Source organism: Coregonus lavaretus (genome assembly GCF_964263955.1).
Source record: "Coregonus lavaretus genome assembly, chromosome: 21".
Taxonomy (NCBI): Eukaryota; Metazoa; Chordata; class Actinopteri; order Salmoniformes; family Salmonidae; genus Coregonus; species Coregonus lavaretus.
The window spans coordinates 40,329,378-40,348,532 of NC_140008.1; the positions used below are offsets into that span (position 1 = coordinate 40,329,378).

At 42.1% G+C, this 19,155-nt stretch overlaps 1 protein-coding gene across 1 annotated transcript in view; it reads right to left on the reverse strand.

Annotated features, from left to right (window-relative positions):
- Positions 1-6,288: 6,288 nt before the first annotated feature.
- Positions 6,289-19,155, reverse strand: part of LOC311149253 (uncharacterized protein) — a 34,756-nt gene continuing 21,889 nt past the window's right edge. The window contains exons 2-3 of the mRNA XM_084186357.1: positions 6,505-6,624; positions 6,289-6,375 (exon numbers count right to left, since the gene is read on the reverse strand). Coding sequence (XP_084042483.1) covers positions 6,525-6,624 — 100 coding nt within the window. The 3' untranslated portion in view covers positions 6,289-6,375; positions 6,505-6,524. The remainder of the gene's footprint in view (positions 6,376-6,504; positions 6,625-19,155) is intronic.

The following is a 19,155-nucleotide window of genomic DNA, read 5'->3' on the forward strand; positions in this document are numbered from 1 at the left end:
AGTCAGACTGACTGTGGCTCCCAGCAGGTGACAGAACTCCTTCCAAAAAGCGGAGGAGAATTGTGGACCACGGTCAGAAACTACATCCTTTGGCAGTCCGTGGATCCGGAAGACGTGTTCCAGGACCACCTGGGCGGTCTCCTTGGCGGTTGGGAGCTTGGGGAGGGGAATGAAGTGTGCCATCTTGCTGAAACGGTCAACTATGGTGAGAATGACGGTCATGCCCCTTGAAGGGGGCAGCCCCGTGACAAAGTCAAGGGCGATGTGAGACCAGGGACGTCTGGGCACAGGCAGGGGCTGCAGCAATCCGGCTGGGGGCTGGCAGGACGACTTGTGTTGGTTGCAGATGGGGCAGGCTTGGACGAATTCCCGTACATCCTTTCTCAGAGAGGGCCACCAGAACCTCTGGGCGAGCAGGTTGTAAGTGCGGGTGGAGCCAGGGTGACAAGCTAGGCGGGAGTCATGTCCCCACTGAACGACCTGGGACCTCAGGTCTTCGGGGACAAAAAGGCGGTCAGCTGGGCAAGTGCTGGGACCTGGCTGGTTACGGAGAGCCTCCAGCACCTGTTCCTCAACAGCCCAGGTCAGAGCTGCAACGATGCAGGGACTTGGCAGAATCGACACAGGGTCCTTGGAGGGGGTGTCATCCTTCTGGAATTGACGGGAGAGGGCGTCTGGCTTGGTGTTACGTGATCCAGGCCGGTATGACAGAGTGAAATTAAACCTGGTGAAGAACAGGGCCCAGCGGGACTGCCTGGAGTTCAACCGTTTGGCCGTGCGGATGTACTCCAAGTTCTTATGATCGGTCCAAACGAGAAATGGAATGGTGGACCCCTCCAGCCAGTGACGCCACTCCTCCAAGGCAAGCTTCACAGCCAGCAGCTCACGGTTCCCTATGTCGTAATTGCACTCAGAGGGGGACAACCGACGTGAGAAAAAGGCACAGGGATGGAGCTTCCTATCCTCCGCAGCCCACTGAGAAATCACAGCACCAACTCCCACATCCGAGGCGTCCACCTCCACAATGAATTGCCGGTCCACATCAGGCATCTGGAGGATGGGAGCGGAGGTGAACCTCACCTTGAGGGTACTGAAGGCTTTGTCGGCTGCTGGGGTCCAGGTGAAGGGTTGCTTGGTGCTGGTTAGAGCAGTGAGAGGGGCAGCAACGGTACTGTAGTTCCGGATAAACTTTCTGTAGAAGTTAGCAAACCCCAGAAACTGTTGCAGCTTCTTTCTGTTCTCCGGAACTGGCCATGAAGTGACTGCTGATACTTTGGCAGGATCCATTTGGATACTTCCCTCTGCCACTATGTACCCCAGGAAGGCCACTGTCTTGACGTGAAACTCACACTTCTCTGCCTTGGCGTAGAGGGAATTCTCCAGAAGACGATGAAGGACTTGCTGGACATGGCGGGTGTGTTCAGACAGGTTTCTGGAGTAGATTAAGATGTCATCCAGGTAAACGAAGACAAACTTGTTTAACATGTCCCGCAGTACATCATTCACTAGAGCCTGGAACACAGCAGGAGCATTGGTGAGGCCAAAAGGCATAACCAGATACTCGTAGTGGCCTGTTGGTGTATTGAATGCGGTTTTCCATTCATCTCCCTCCCGGATCCGCACTAGGTGGTAAGCGTTTCTGAGATCCAACTTGGTAAAAACAGTGGCTCCCTGGAGCAACTCAAAAGCAGAGGTGAGCAGAGGCAGAGGGTAACGGTTCTTCACTGTGATGTCGTTGAGTCCCCTGTAGTCGATGCAGGGGCGAAGAGATCCGTCCTTCTTCCCCACAAAGAAGAAGCCAGCACCAGCAGGAGATGAAGATGAACGGATTAATCCTGCGGACAGAGAGCCATTGATGTAGTCCTCCATGGACTTTCTTTCAGGAGCAGACAACGAATAAAGACGACCCTTTGGAGGGGCTGTTCCAGGGAGGAGGTCGATGGCACAGTCGTACGGTCGGTGAGGGGGCAGAGATGTGGCTCTTGCTTTGTTAAACACCTCTCTGAGACCATGGTAGCATTCTGGGACATTGGAGAGGTCAGGGGCGGAGTTAGTAGGTACTGGCCGAGGGGGTAGTGCGGCAGCAAGCAGGCAGGTTCGGTGGCAGTCCTCTCCCCACTCCCTGATCACCCCGGTCACCCAGTCGAGCTGAGGGTTGTGCCGGCGGAGCCATGGGTAACCCAGGATGAGGGGTTGGCCTGGAGAGGGGAGCAGGTGAAACTGGATAGTTTCTTGATGGTTTCCGGACAGACCCATCGAGACCGGGGCCGTGACATGAGTGACCGATCCGAGTAAGTGTCCGTCCAGTGCCCGGGCAGGAATAGGAGGTGTCAAACGGAGGTTCTCCAGTCCCAGTTGGCGTGCCAGCTTGATGTCCATTATGTTGGCTTCGGCGCCAGAATCCACCAGAGCAGCCAGGGTGTGAGTTGAGTCAGAGAGGCGGAGGTGAACTTGCAGCAGGGGTTTGCGGTCGGAGGACTGGATGGTCATTGAACTCAACCGGACTCCCCCTATGCCCGGTGAGCTTCGGCCCTTTAAAGGGCAGGTTACCACACGATGTCCATCACCTCCACAATAGAGGCAGAGGTTTGAGGTGAAGCGGCGCTGGCGCTCTGCAGGAGTGAGAGAGGCTCGCCCAATCTCCATAGGCTCAGACTGATCAAGCTGACCTGGGTGAGTGGCAGTAGATGACAGGAGCCCAGTCGGATCTCTCCGAATGCCGGTAGTAGGTGGACCTTGGCGCCCCCTCTCACGACGACGGGTCTGTATCCTTCTGTCGATCCTGACAGTCAGTGCGATGGCTTCATCAAGAGTGGAAGGCAGTTCATGGGAGACCAACTCGTCCTTGATATAGTCAGCCAAACTATGGAAGAACGCGTCCACCAACGATGGTGTGTTCCAAGAACTTCGTCTAGCCAGGGTTCGGAAGTCGATGGAATGGTCTGCGACTGTACGTCTGCCTTGTCGAATACTGAACAGTTCACGAGACGCCTCTGCGGTTGGTGAATCCAGGTCAAACACCTTCAGCATCTCCTCAGCAAACAGGTCGAAGGTTGCACATGCGGGGGTTTGACGTTCGAACTCTGCTGTTCCCCAGAGTCGAGCTCGGCCCGTCAGGTGAGTGATGGCATACCCAACTTTAGCCCCCTCCGTGGCGAAGGTCCTTGGCTGCAAGGAGAACTGAAGTCGGCAGCTAGTCAGGAATGGCCGGACCTGGGTTGAATCGCCGTTGAACCGCTCGGGGTTTCCAATCTTGGGTTCCGGAGCAGCGGCTGCAATGACCGGGGCAGGTAACTCGGGGGCAGGGCTGGTGGGCAGACTGGCTGGGGTAAGGTTGGTGAGGAGTTGAATGATCATGGCGAGTTGTTGTTGCTGCTGCTGGAACTGCTGCTCATGCTCATCGGTTTCCATGTCGGGGAAAGTGTGCGCTGAGTCCATAATGGTCAGATCGTACTGTCACGATTCAGACAGACGACCAGAGGACCACAATTGCGTCACACCAGAAAGTTTATTAAAACTTAAGGGAAAAGGGAAGTAGGGAGTGAATGAAGGCTCCAGGGGTAACAGGGATCCCGTCCAATGTGCTGGGTCTGTGCCCCCCCCCAGTGGCAGCGATGCGTCCTATGAAGCCGGTGGTGGGTGGTCCAGAAGTCCTGGGGGGGGGGGAGACACAGACACAACAGGGCGGAATGAAACAAGGCAGCAGTACAGTTCAAGGGAAATCCAAAATACGTAGTAGCAAGGCAGAAGGCTGGTCAGAGTTACCGGGATTGAAGAGTAGTCAGGAGTCGTTATGGCAGAAGCAGGTCTGGATCTCCTGGGGCAGAAGAGTATCCAAAAATACAGGCAGGTCCGGGGTCACAAAACCAGGGTGAGCCAGAAGCGCGAGCAAACAGGTTCCGGGTGTGAGCTTTGCAGACGATCTGACACCGAAGAGCTGAAAGACAGGGCCTTAAATACTGGGAGAGGTAGTGGGTAATGCAGCGCAGCTGGCAGAGTAATTAGAGCAGAGCAGAGCAGGGACAGGTGGAGCTAGTTAGGCTGAGTAGAGAGAGTGGTGAGCAGAGTGGAAGAAAATAAAGGTGGTAACCCGGTGGAGTGAGAGGCTCATGACATTGATGCCAAAGAGCTCAATTTTGGTCTCATCTGACCACAACACTTTCACCCAATTCTCCTCTGAATCATTCAGATGTTCATTGGCAAACTTCAGACGGCCCTGTATATGTGCTTTCTTGAGCAGGGGGACCTTGCGGGCGCTGCAGGATTTCAGTCCTTCACGGCCTAGTAGTTACCAATTGTTTTTTTGGTGACTATGGTCCCAGCTGCCTTGAGATCATTGACAAGATCCTCCCGTGTAGTTCTGGGCTGATTCCTCACCGTTCTCATGATCATTGCAACTCCACGAGGTGAAATCTTGCATGGAGCCCCAGGCCGAGGGAGATTGACAGTTATTTTGTGTTTCTTCCATTTGCGAATAATCGTACCAACTGTTGTCACCTTCTCACCAAGCTGCTTGGCAATGGTCTTGTAGCCCATTCCAGCCTTGTGTAGGTCTACAATCTTGTCCCTGACATCCTTGGAGAGCTCTTTGGTCTTGGCCATGGTGGAGAGTTCGGAATCTGATTGATTGATTGCTTCGATGGACAGGTGTCTTTTATACAGGTAACAAACTGAGATTAGGAGCACTCCCTTTAAGAGTGTGCTCCTAATCTCAGCTCGTTACCTGTATAAAAGACACCTGGGAGCCAGAAATCTTCCCATTTTTTATGCTGCTGCTGCTCTCTGTTTGTTATCTATGCATAGTCACTTTACCTCTACCTACATGTACATATTACCTCAATTACCTCGACTAACCTGTGCCCCCGCACATTGACTCTGTACCGGTACCCCCTGTATATAGCCTCGTTACTGTTATTTATTTGTTATACATTTATTTTTTACTTTAGTTTATTTTAGTAAATACTTTCTTAACACTTATTTTTCTTAAAACGGCATTGTTGGTTAAGGGCTTGTAAGTAAACATTTCACTGTAAGGTCTACACCTGTTGTATTTGGTGCATGTGACAAATACAATTTGATTTGATACAGGTCTTCTATTAGTCCCTAACAGGATGGAGTGAGATTGCATGACACTGCGCTCAATCTTACAGGACACTCTCAATTGCATCAATTTAGGATGTGACTGGAGTCGTAAATCACATTGGCAAGAGCATGCATCTTCACACACATTGTTGCACTTATGTACCAACACACACACACACATACATACACACACACACACATTTACATTTTACATTTTCGTCATTTAGCAGATGCTCTTATCCAGAGCAACTTACAACACAGAAACACTTATTCACATAGGAATGTCCAGACACACACAAACAAAAATACACACACACCAGGGTTTACGTTAGCCGGTAATAGCCAGCTTTTGGCCATTTTTTTATATTTTTTAAAGCCGATGAATATAATTGGCGCTGGCCAATTGTCCGGGAGAAGAAGAAAGAATCCCATTACGAAATCATGCTTTTTAGCCTATTCATTGATGGAAATACCAGTCAATACATTTGACTGGTCATGCTTATCGGTCTATAGGTACATTTGCATAATTTAGTGGAATTATATTGCCGCGTATTCGTTAATGTAGGCTGTCTTATTCATCACATGCTTACAGCATACAGATACAGAGCGTTTGAGCTGAAAATCTGTCAGATAGTGTCTGTCAGACAAGCGCGAGAGCTGCTGCTACAGCGTCCCAAACAGCAAATGCATAGCAGAAGGAAGGCTTCATCATTATGGAACAGACATTCACGCTTAGCCTACTGCCTTGTGTGCATTGCTTATAATGTGAAGAAATAATAGTTTATCAACATTTAAAAGGTTTTTATTTTTATTTTTTTATTTTTTTTATGTAGCCTAGGCCTACACTCTAAAAAGAAAAGGTTCCTGGAGTATCCTTTAGGGTTTGTTCAAATTGAAACTGTGGGGGAACCCCTATAAGTTCTTTGAAGAACCCTTTTTAATGGATCCTCAAATAACCTTTTGAATAACCTTTTAGGGTACATTTATGAACTACCCCCCCACCCCGCCCCTATTCTTTTCATTATTATGATTATGAATAACAATAGCAACAATAACACAATATTTTAGTTCTCAGTATTTATTATGATTTTTAGTGGCAAAGCAGAAGTAAAACATCTAAATATGAGGTAAACTCAAAACAGAGCCCCAAGTCCAATGGATATATCCTTTGGCGTGTTGATGTTAATGTGTTGATGTGTTGATGTTCTCAGTATCCATAGCCAGAATGATTTTGCAGTGCATGGTGATCAAACAGGTTTCCTGTTATATTCAGAGGTGTAGGGAGGATGACGTCTGTGAATCCAAAAAATAGTAATTATATAGATGATTAACAAAACATGCACATGACAGTATCCATACCTTGGTATTTGTGGTAAATCTGAATGAAAGAAACTGTTTTGATAATGGTTTTCATACACATACCTTGTCCATAATGTCGAGGCCTATGGAATTTTCATTGAAGAGGTAAGGGAGGAGGATGGTACATGTGATCTGAATAACATACCAATAGACATACCTTTGTATGTCTCCTCGTCTGTATACCTGCAGACACAGGCACAAAAGTGAGCAGTTCAGTCATCTGCACCCAATACAGCTAGCTTTCAACATAATCTTATAGCCTACATATTCTTACCTCTTTATTGATTGATATCCATTGAATTGTGTCAATTTGCACAAATATGAAAATATATAAATTTAGATCATTCAATGGACAAACCTTACCTTAAATTGAGGAGATCTTTACATTTTTCAGCTAAGTGCCTGCACCTGATGTCCTTTCAAAGTCAAATCCAAATGTTCATTTGGGCAGTTAGGTTCCTGCAAGAACCCCCACCAACTAAGGAGGTTCCTCGATGAACCCCACCTCCTATGGGGTTCTTAGAATAACCTTTTGGGGGCAATTCTCAGTGCCAAGAACTCTAAGGTTCTTCGAAGAACTTTGAGGATCTTAGAAGAACCCTTGTTGAACCCCTAATTTTTAGAGTGTACTGGTGGTATGAATTTGGGATCTATCGTCCCACAACTGTCCCAGAGTCAGTTTGGAATAGTCTATTTCTTTCTCGACAAGCTGACCAATAGAATAGGTAAACTTTTCTACCAAGGGGGATAGTAGATTGACATAGGCTAGTGATTTTGTTGTTCGTTACTCATCTTGTTGGCTGAGGAAAAGTAAATGTGGACAGTTATTCTAACATCTTCAAAGTGCGCATCAGAATTCGGTAAGAAGGAAAACACATCATTGCATCATTGACTTACATGTTCTGTTAATATGAATCACCATAATCTAAATGTGGTTTCTGTCATTCTGAGCACCGTGGGTGGACGCCCTAATCAGGTTATGCACCCAATGCATATTGGTCCAGTAAATTTCTCAAATGTCCTGTGGCGCCACATTTTCCTTACAGAAACCCTGAAACACACATCATATATAAATGCACGATGTTGCCAGTGTGTTTGTGTGTGATTAATGACCTGGACCATGAGCAGACAGAGTGTGAAGCCATCAGCCACCTCGGTACCATAGCGACAGACCCACCCGACGCCTCTCAAATGTCACAACAACGCAAAGGCAGACGGGGGTTTAGTGTTTATACCACTGCACAACAACACTACACAAGGATACAGAGCAGGGCAGGACACGGGTCACTCACACAAAGTAGGCGTTATAAATCCAGAGAGAGTTATAGAATGTGAAGCACCCTACATTTAAGTCATTTAGCAGACACGCTTATCCAGAGTGACTTACAGGAGCAATTAGGGGAAAGTGCCTTGCTCAAGGGCACATCAACAGATTTGTCACCTAGTCGGCTCAGGGATTCGAACCAGCAACCTTTCAGTTACTGGCCCAACGCTCTTAAACGCTGGGCTACCTGCCGCCCACACACTAGGAAACAGGACTGCCTTAAATTAGTATTAAATGTACCTTAATTTTCCCTTAAAACATGCTATGACCCCTTAATATGAATGAAATCATCCTTGAATTAAACAATTGGCCTCTTAAATTTTCCTTAATTTTAAAAGGCAAAAGGGGACCCATTAAACATACCTTAATTTCAATTGTTGGTCATTGCCCTTTATTTTTCATTTTAAGGGCATATCAAGGATATCAGGAAACGTATCCTTAATAATACCTTATTACAAAATGTTTGATAACTCCCTTGTTTTTTGGGTTTAAGGAGTGGTTAAGGGATATATGGAGCATGCCCTTAGTTATACATTAATTGAGATTGTTTTTGTTTATCCTTAAATGTTCAGATTAAGTGCCGTTTAAAGAACATATGGCGCTTAAAAATACAGCATCCCTTTGACTAATGATGGCACTGCACTTTTTTTTAACTAGTGACTTCATGAGCGCGAACAGATCTCCTCGTGAATGTGAATATGGTTTTAGTGAGCGACAGTTGACGTCTAGCTAACAACCTAACTGTTAATGTTAGCTAGCTAGCTAACTAGCCAGCTAGGTAACAGTTAGCTAGTTAACTTGCTAGTCTGCCTCTGATTCTAAAGAGCATTTTTGTTTAAGTTAGACAATAGTTAACTTGCTTCTACTGAAGTATTTTGGTCCATGTTATAGGACCTGTGAGAAGTACATTGGTTTGACAGCAGATGCATGGAAGGACAGTTTGGCAGAGAACCATCATTAAATTGCTGACGCTCTTCACAGTGAGTTTGACTAACGTTAGACACAACTGGAGTTGCTAGCGGCCATAAGTTTGCTAGCTAGCAAACGTTAAGAGAAAGAGGCGATGTAAAACATATTTTGCTGGTATTGGTATCTAGGGTAGCCAGCTTTGGAGCTAACTGTTAATTATTTTCCAGGCCAGGCTGTCACAGTGGATGACCTTCTGAAAATAGATGCTGGTGATATCCTGCTGGTCTTTCCCAACAATTGTGGGCTCAGGAAGGCTCTGCGGCGCCTCCTTGATCAGGTAATTGAAGCAAAAATGTCTGGTTGATTGTGGAGGAAAGGGGTTGAGTGTGTTAGAGTATGTGCGTGTGTGTTTATCCCACATCTGTTGCAAGGGGGTAAGGATGTTAGGGAGAATATAGGATGAACCACAATAATTGTTTACTAAAATAATAATTGCTTGTCAAAAATGTATTGTAATACAATGGCAATCCGGGTTATAGGTTAAAATCCTACGCATGAACTGCCGACATTATTACGCATATTCATTGATAATAATGGAAAATAAGATAAGCAAGAAATTTGAATAGATATATATTTTTAAATAGCTATATATATATATATATATATATATATATATATATTGAGGTGAGAGCATTGGAAATGCTTTTGGCGGATGACCTGCTTCTGTTCTGTGGGTGGCACTGTGTGCTGTTTTTGATGGATGGGTCCTGGCCTCTCGGGGCCCTAGGGATCCGGAGGGACGGGGGTGGTATGCCAATCACTGGGATGACGGCCCAACTTGGGATGGGGAGGGGCTTTAGCGGGGGAATTAGTGGAGAACAATTGGAGGGTTACTTAGTAGCAATGCAAATATCATGGTATAGCTATATGGACACTCAATCACTATGGTATTTTCTATTGGTAAATTTACAAACATATATAATGAGAAATAGATTTGAAACTTTTATCTCATTATGGTATGTGGTGAAATAAGTATAGCCAGTTATAATTGTAATGGCTTAGCAGATATTAACAAAAGAAGAACAATATTTACATTGCTCAAAGAGAAGGAATATAATATCTATTGTTTACAGGAAACTCATTCAACAATTCTAGATGAAGTTGCGTGGAAAAAGGAATGGGGGGGGGGGGGCGAAATATACTTCTCCCATGGGCAAAGAAACTCAAAAGGGGTGATGATATTAATTAACCGTAATTGCAAATTGTCCAAACAGATACGCAAGGTAGATTGATTATTTTCAATATGTTATTGGACCATAAACAGATATGGCTCATTAACCTTTACGGACCAAATAATATTGATCCACACTTCTTTGACAATATATATTATAAATTATCAACCCTGCAAGCAATTCAAGACTCTATTATTATGGTGGGGGATTATAATACCGTTTTAAATAGCTCAATGGACCGTAAAGGAAATCACACTACAAAATATCACCCTCATGCTCTTAAGGAAATCGTGAATGTCATGGATACATTAGAACTAGTAGATATATGGAGGCTTAAATATCCTGATCTAGTGAGATATACATGGCGGAGACTCAATCAAGCTAGTGGTCTTGACTTCTTTCTTATGTCATTCTCGTTGGTACCAAAAGTTTAAAAAGTGTTGATAGGGGACAGAATGCAGTCAGACCATCATATAATTGGCATATACATTACTCTTACTGAATTTCCACATGGGCGAGGATATTGGAAATTTAATCAAAGCATACTGGATGATAACTTGTTTTTAACTAGAACAGAGGAATTTATAACTGATTTTTTCCGACATAACATAGGTACAGCAAATCCCCTTATTGTATGGGACATCTTTAAATGTGCCTTTAGAGGCCATGCAATTCAGTACTCATCTCGAAAACAAAAGCAATTTAGGTCAAAAGAGTCCCTACTAACAAAGGAAATAGAAGGTCTAACAGAACAGATAGATAGCAATAAAAACTGTAACATAGAGGCTCAGAATAAATTAGAGGAAAAACAAAAAGAAATGGAGAAACCTATTCAAGAAAGATCAAGTATAATATATTATACAAATAAAGCAAACTGGATGGAATATGGGGGAAAATGCACCAAATTCTTTTTTAATCTTCAACATAGGAATGCTATCAAAAAGAATTGACTGAAACTGGTTACAAATGACGGAGTCACCCATGATTCACCAAATGATATTTTGAAGGAGGAAACAAAGTACTTTAAGCATATGTTTTCGTTTCAGTCGCCTCCATCTCCTCTAACTGAAGCTAATTGTAGAGATTTTCTTTTCTATTGATAACGTAAAATTAACAGCCATACAGAAAGACTCATGTGAAGGTGAAATTACAGAGTAGGATCTTCTGGATGCAACTAAAGACTCTAAGTCCGGGAAAACTCCAGGGTTGGATGGCATACCAGTCGAGGTATACCAAACCTTTTTTGATATACTCAGAGGACCGTTATTAGCATGTTTTAACCACTCCTATGTAAATGGTAGCTTATCAGACACTCAAGAAGAAGTTCTGATTTCATTAGTACTGAAACAGGATACAAGTGGAAAATATAAAGATCCAGTCCATTAAAAAAATTGGAAGTCCCTTACACTTCAGTGTTGTGATGCAAATGTTCTAGCAAAATGTATAGCGCATAGAATTAAAAAAGGTATTGTTGGACATTATTCATTCTAATCAGACAGGTTTTTTCCATGGAAGATACATTGGAGATAATATAAGGCAAGTACTGGAAACAATAGAACACGATGAAAAATCTGGGAAACCAGGCCTGCTATTCATAGCAGACTTCGAAAAGGCATTTGATAAAGTACGACTGGGGTTTATATATAAATGCCTGGAGCATTTCAATTTTGGAGAATCTCTTATGAAATTGGTTAAAATCATGTATGGTAACCCTAGGTGTAAAATAGTAAATAATGGCTATTTCTCAGAAAGTTTTAAACTGTCAAGAGGAGTGAAACAAGGTTGTCCACTATCGGCATATCTATTTATTATGGCCATCGAGATGTTAGCTATTAAAATCAGATCCAACAATAATATCAAGGGATTAGAAATCCAGGGCATAAAAACAAAGGTGTCATTGTACGCTGATGATTCATGTTTTCTTTTAAATCCACAACTTGTGTCCCTCCACAGCCTCATAGAGGATCTAGATACATTTTCTAACCTCTCTGGATTACAACTGTATCTCAGTTGGTAGAGCATGGCACTTCCAACGCCAGGGTTGTGGGTTCATTTCCCACGTTTCCCACGGGGGGCCAGTATTAAAAAATGTATGCACTCACCAACTGTAAGTCGCTCTGGATAAGAGTGTCTACTAAAATGTACTTTTTTTTACTATATTACGTATTGGATCACTAAAAAATAAAAAATTTACATTACCATGTAGTTTACCAATAAAATAGTCTGATGGTGATGTGGATATACTCGGAATACATATCCCAAATGAAATAAATGATCTCACTCCAATACATTTTAATAGAAAGTTAGCAAAATTAGATAAGATCTTTCTACCATGGAAAGGTAAATACCTGTCAATTTGTGGAAAAATCACCCTGATTAACTCTTTAGTCATATTCCAGTTTACCTATTTGCTTATGGTCTTGCCTGCACCTAGTGAACAGTTTTTTAAATTATATGAGAAAAAAAGATTCCATTTTATTTGGAACGGCAAGCCAGACAAAATTAAACGGGCCTATTTAAATAATGCATATTAATTCGGAGGACATAAATTATTTAATATTAAAGCATTAGACCTATCACTAAAAGCTTCAGTCATACAAAAGTTATACTTAAATCCGAACTGGTTCTCTAGCAAATTAGTAAGATTGTCTCACCCAAGAATGGCCTTTTTCCCTTTATTCAGATTACAACCTCTTACTTTCAGTTATTTGAAAAGGAAATCATCTCCCAAATATCACTATTTCTAAAACAAGCCATAGAAAGTTGGTTGCAATTTAAATGTAATCCTCCAGAAACGACAGAACAAATAATGCAACAAATATTGTGGTTAAACTCAAATATACTATTTGATTTAAAAAAACTAGTATAATCTTCGAAAATTATATAATCGGTAGGACTGGTGGAGTTATGTCGCACATACAGCTAACAAAAACATATGGAAATGTCTGCTCTACCCAAAATTACAACCAAATAACTGCATCATTACCGCAAAAATGGAAGAGGAAAGTGGAAGGGGGAAAAAGTAAGGAACTTGTCTGTCGGCCTTGCATTAAAGAACATAATTGGTTAAAGAAAACTGTGATAAATAAAAAAGTATACCAGTTTCATTTTAGGACCAAAGGATTGACAGTCGTCCCATATAGATTGCAAAATAGTTGGGAAGAGATTTTTGACATAACGATCCCATGGCATAGTGTTTATGAATTGATATGCAAAACGACGCCGGATTCAAAACTTTAAATTTTTCAATTTAAATTATTATATCAAATTCTTGCTACCAATATAATGTTATTTATATGGGGGATACAATCTACCCAGCTCTGCAGATTTTGCTGTGAAGAGACAGAATCATTAGATCATTTGTTTTGGTACTGTCCATTTGTAGCTTGTTTTTGGACACAGGTCCAGGAATGGCTAAAGGATTGCAATATTTACCTGGAGCTAACCGTGCAGATAGCATTACTAGGTGATCTGAAAAGTCATAGTCAATCGATCAATAATATAATAATACTTTTAGCAAAAACAAATATTTTCAATTTACAATCTGTAGAGACAATGAGAATAGAAAGGTTCAGAACTTTTGTAAAACATCACAGTACAGTTGAAAAATATATGGCAAATATAAATCCAATATGGATGGTGTTAAGAGATAGATGGGTGGTGTTGAATGGAGTTGAAGGATGGGACTAATAACAACTAACAACAAGATAACTAATAATGTAAACATACTGTGTCCATAATTAGTATATAGGTTATAGGTTGAGAGCTTTTGTGAAAGAGCACAGTTAGAAAGATATGGCATATAGAAGCAAACCGGATGGACATCATGAAAATAATCGGAGAGGTTGAGGGTAGAGGAAGTTCAGGAGTAAAAACAAACTAAAATTGACTGTGTCCATAAAATGTATATAGTATGTATAAGCTGGAAGTAGAGACCTAAGCGTTGTTGTTCACTAGTTTACTCCAATTAGGGAAGGGGTAGTGGGGTTGGAAAGTATTAAAGGGAAGAAAAAAAATGATTATAATGGCAAAGAGGTTGAGGCTTGAGGACGAGTCCTGAGCCCATTTGCTTGGATCCACAGCCACTGGACTATGACCCAAAGGTCATAGGGTTCAACGTTAAGTACCTTCAGGATGTCATAAAGCAGGTTAGTTTCAACACCTGTTTGCAGTGCAGTGGGTACAAAAGCTTTCCTCTGTAGACAGTACAGACTCACTACTCCACATTAGGGATGTGACAAATGGAAAATGTTTGCTTAATGTTTAAACTGCAATTTTTTAATCCGTTTTATGTTACTGCCAAATTCTGTAAAACAATGTTTGAGGCAGCTTATGATAGAAAAAGTAGCCTTCAATTCTCTGGCAACAGCTATGGTGGACAAAACTGCACATTTTAGAGTGCCCTTTTATTGTCCCCAGCACAAGGTGCACCTGTGTATTGATCATGCTGTTTCATCAGCTTCTTGATATGCCACACCTGTCAGGTGGATGTATTATCTTGGCAAAGGAGCAATGCTCACTAACAGGGATGTAAACAAAATTGTGCACAAAATTTGAGATATATAAGCATTTTGTGGATATAGAACATTTCTAGGATCTTTTATTTCAGCTAATGAAACATGGGACCAACACTGAAGTTATATCTACCGCAATCCTTTACAGACATAGAACGCAACTACAGTAACATGTCAATAGCGACAATTGATAACTTTTCAGACAATTAAAAAAAGTGCTGCATCAGAAGAGTCTGTACCGTTTCAGACAGTAGAATTCTGCTCCTGCATATAATGTTCTATTGTTTCCCTGACAACAATAAACATTGTTGATTGATGTGCTGATGTGTTGTTTTTTATGTTATTTTTAATGGTATGGTAGCTAGATGTGCTTTCTTTCTACTAAATGTCTTGGTAAGTCATGGTATTTAAATAAGTACTTTCTTAGGAGAGAGTGGGTTGCGTGCAGGCAGCTGGCAGGCAGGCTGCGCACAACAACTCAAGATTATTTGATTGACATTTCTGGTTACCTAGTGATGGAAATTAGTCCTGCTTCAGAAGCAGCATTACTTACTTTACAGGCAAGTAAAATGCCGTTCATATCTCCAGATAAGGTTTTGTGTCGGCATTTAAAAGGCTGTAGTGTGGCCAACCTTAACAGACAAACAAACATGCTGTAGCCGAGGCACTTTCACGGGCCCACATTCCATTATAACTGAAAAGGGTAGCCTAATCAATACAGGCTACCGGTAGCCTACTGTCATTTAATATTATGAGACAAAAACACCCCCACCCACTCAGCAACGAAGAGTACCCCGTGCTCGCAAGACTGGCCCTCTGTAGCCCAGCGACATTGGTCTCATGAATAAACTAGGATATTCTATAGGCAAAAGACCGAAGACTGAACACACACTGGCATCATTAGTGAAGATAAAGAGCAGACAGGCCAGTAAAAGGGAAAGAGTAGAATGGCAGGCAGAACCTTGTGCGTATGTCTTGGTAATCTGCATCTCGCAGTGTCTTGTCTCGCATGCCAAAGTTGCTTAAAATGGTTATATTTAAATTACACAACTTTTCCCAGGCCTTTATAGCCATATAGTCTAGTTAGGCTATAACACAGAAAATAGACTAATATTGTATTGTTTGTGAAAACTACAATGTGATTTTCATTATGTGGGGAAAACATCGTTTTGTATAGCAATCCTACCTTGTCAAAACACAACTGATGTGTCTCAAACGCATTAAGAAGGAAAGAGAATTCCACAAATTAACTTTTAACAAGGCACACCTGTTAATTGAAATGCATTCCAGGTGACTACCTCATGAAGCTGGTTGAGAAAATGCCAAGAGTGTGCAATCAAGACAAAGGGTGGCGACTTTGAAGAATCTCAAATATAAAATATATTTTGATTTGTTTAACACCTTTTTGGTTACTACATGATTCCATATGTGTTATTTCATAGTTTTGATGTCTTCACTATTATTCTACAATGTAGAAAATAGTAAAAAAATAAAAAATAAAGAACAACCCTTGAATGAGTAGGTGTGTCCAAACTTTTGACTGGTACTGTATATATACAGTGTCTTCAGAAAGTATTCAGACCCATTGACTTTTTTCAAATTTTGTTACGTTACAGCCTTATTCTAAAATGGATTAAGTTGTTTTTTCCCCCCTCATCAATCTACACACAATACCCCATAATGACAAAGCAAAAACAGGTTTTTACACATTTTTGCACATTTATACAAAAATAGAAAACTGATAAGACATTTACATAACTACTCAGTACTTGAAGCACCTTTGGCAGCGCTTACAGCCGCAAGTCTTCTTGGGTATGACGCTACAAGCTTGGCACACCTGTATTTGGGGAGTTTCTCCCATTCTTCTCTGCAGATCCTCTCAAGCTCTGTCAGGTTGGATGGGGAGCGTCACTGAACAGCTATTTTCAGGTCTCTCCAGAGATGTTCAATCGGGTTCAAGTACGGGCTCTGGCTGGGCCACTCAAGGACATTCAGAGACTTGTCCCAAAGCCACTCCTGTGTTGTCTTGGCTGTGTGCTTAGGGTCATTGTCCTGTTGGAATGTGAACCTTCGCCCCAGTCTGAGGTCCAGTGCGCTCTGGAGCAGGTTTTCATTAAAGATCTCTCTGTACTTTGCTCCATTCATCTTTCCCTCGATCCCCACAGCATGATGCTGCCACCACCATGCTTCATCGTAGGGATGGTGCCAGGTTTCCTCCAGACGTGACGCTTGGCATTCAGGCCAAAGAGTTTAATCTTGGTTTCATTAGACCAGAGAATCTTGTTTCTCATGGTCTGAAAGTCTTTAGGTGCCTTTTGGCAAACTCCAAGTGGGCTGTCATGTGCCTTTTACTGAGGAGTGGCTTTCGTCTGGCCACTCTAGAGTAAAGGCCTGATTGGTGGAGTGCTGCAGAGATAGTTGTCCTTCTGGAAGGTTCTCCCATCTCACAGAGGAACTCGAGAGCTCTGTCAGAGTGACCATCGGGTTCTTGGTCACCTCCCTGACCAAGACCCCCGATTGCTAAGTTTGGCCGGGCGGCCAGTTCTAGGAAGAGTCTTGGTGGTTCCAGACTTTTTCCATTTAAGAATGATGGAGGCCACTGTGTTCTTGGGGACCTTCAATGCTGCAGAAATGTTTTGGTGTCCTTCCACAGATCTGTGCCTTGACACAATCCTGTCTCGGAGCTCTACGGACAATTCCTTTGACCTCATGGCTTGGTTTTTGCTCTGACATGCACTGTCAACTGTGGGACCTTATATAGACAGATGTGTGCCTTTCCAAATCATGTCCAATCAATTGAATTTACCACAGGTGGACTCCAATCAAGTTGTAGAAACATCTCAAGGATGATCAATGGAAACGGTATTCACCTGAGCTCAATTTTGAGTCTCATAGCAAAGGGTCTGAATACTTATGTAAATAATATTTTTTTAAATGTCTAAAACCTGTTTTCCCTTTGTCATTAGGGGGTATTGTGTGTAGTTTGCTGAGGGGCAAAAATTATTTAATCCATTTTAGAATAAGGCTGTAACGTAACAAAATGTGGAACATTTCAATGGGTCTGAATACTTTCCGAATGCACTGTAGTATCAGAAATAGCAGATTCGGAGGTTTCCAAAACACTTACCTTTGCCAAACTCTTAATATTGAAGAGATTACCTCTATTTCAAAATATCACTTTTTCCAGGAGTAACTGCTTTTCCATGCCGTCCATACGTGAGCATGCAGTAGCAGATACAGATATAGGATCTTAATTTGAGCCAGTTTGCTACAGATGGAAAATCATTCTACAGGAACAGGAAATGTGAATTATTATGTGGATTATAATTAATGGACATTTTTGTAAGGGTAGATACATTTTCGTAAGGTAAAATCCAGCCTGTTTAAACTTCAAATACACTAGAAAACATTTCCACACATTTTGCTATGGGGCGGAGAGAAAATGTTGCTGTTTCAAAGCAAGTTTGCTGCAATTCTACTCATTTTGCCATGGGGCGGAGAGGAAAATTAGGTGTTTTCAAGTTAATTTCCTGCAATTCTACACATTTTGCCATAGGGTGGAGAGAATTGTTTGCCGTTTTTAATATGATATCTGAGTGAGACTGACTAAAATAATCAATGGGTCCCCCCAGCCGGTAATTTGACCATGATAACAAGTTTCGATAGCTGGCCGCTAAACAAATGTAGCAATCTAAAAATGTTTAGCTGACATGGGCTAATTGACTGACATATCAAAATATATTTTGATTTGTTTAACAATTTTTTAGGTACTACATGATTCCATATGTGTTATTTCATAGTTTTGATGTCTTCACTATTATTCTACAATGTAGAAAATAGTAAAAATAAAGAAAAACCCTTGAATGAGTAGGTGTGTCCAAACTTTTGACTGGTACTGTACATTGCTATGCCTACAAGGGAGGTGTTATATTACTGTGTGTGTGTGTGTGCGCGTGTGCGTGTGAGAGAGATGCTTACCAGGATGGTATTATATTCTGCCTTACAGCCACATCACCTAGGCTACTTATTCCAGTAATGATGCAGTACAATGCACAGTCTTAAACAGTCTCTTTGAAATGGTAATGCAAACACACTCCTACCATGAAAACACACACTCTATCCCTCTCTCTGAATTATCCCACCTCTAAACACAAACTCTCTCCTCTACACACACACACATATACATACACACTGTGCGAGGCTGTTAACTATGCAAGAGAACTCACACATCCATCCCCTGAGTATTATATACAGTATGTGTATGTATGGTGGGATCAGGATGTACCCTGGAGACCGGCATCATCGTTAGAATCGTTAGCTGCTCTAAGCCATTATCACCTCTCTCTCCATGGTACCTCTCCCTCTCTCTCCTTCTTAAGGCTAATGCCATGCTGTAGGGTCCCCACTTACTGGCAGTATAAGCATTACTAGGTATTGTTTATGCCACTTTCATGATAAATAATTACTTTTGGGTATGTCTATTTAGGCGGAAATCTACATTTTGACATTCAATTTAACAGTTAAACAAAAAATTAAACGAAAAACAATAAGCAGACTTTTTAACAACTTGAAGTTTCTGAAAAGGCTTCCTGACATCATTTATTCAATGAGCATCGCTCATAATGAGTCTGTACTTTTCACAGGAGCTGGAAATAAATAATATCCAATATACTGAGAAAAAGGTGTTGACTGTTTTCCTGTTCCGAAAAGTGATATTTTAATATAACATTGGTGA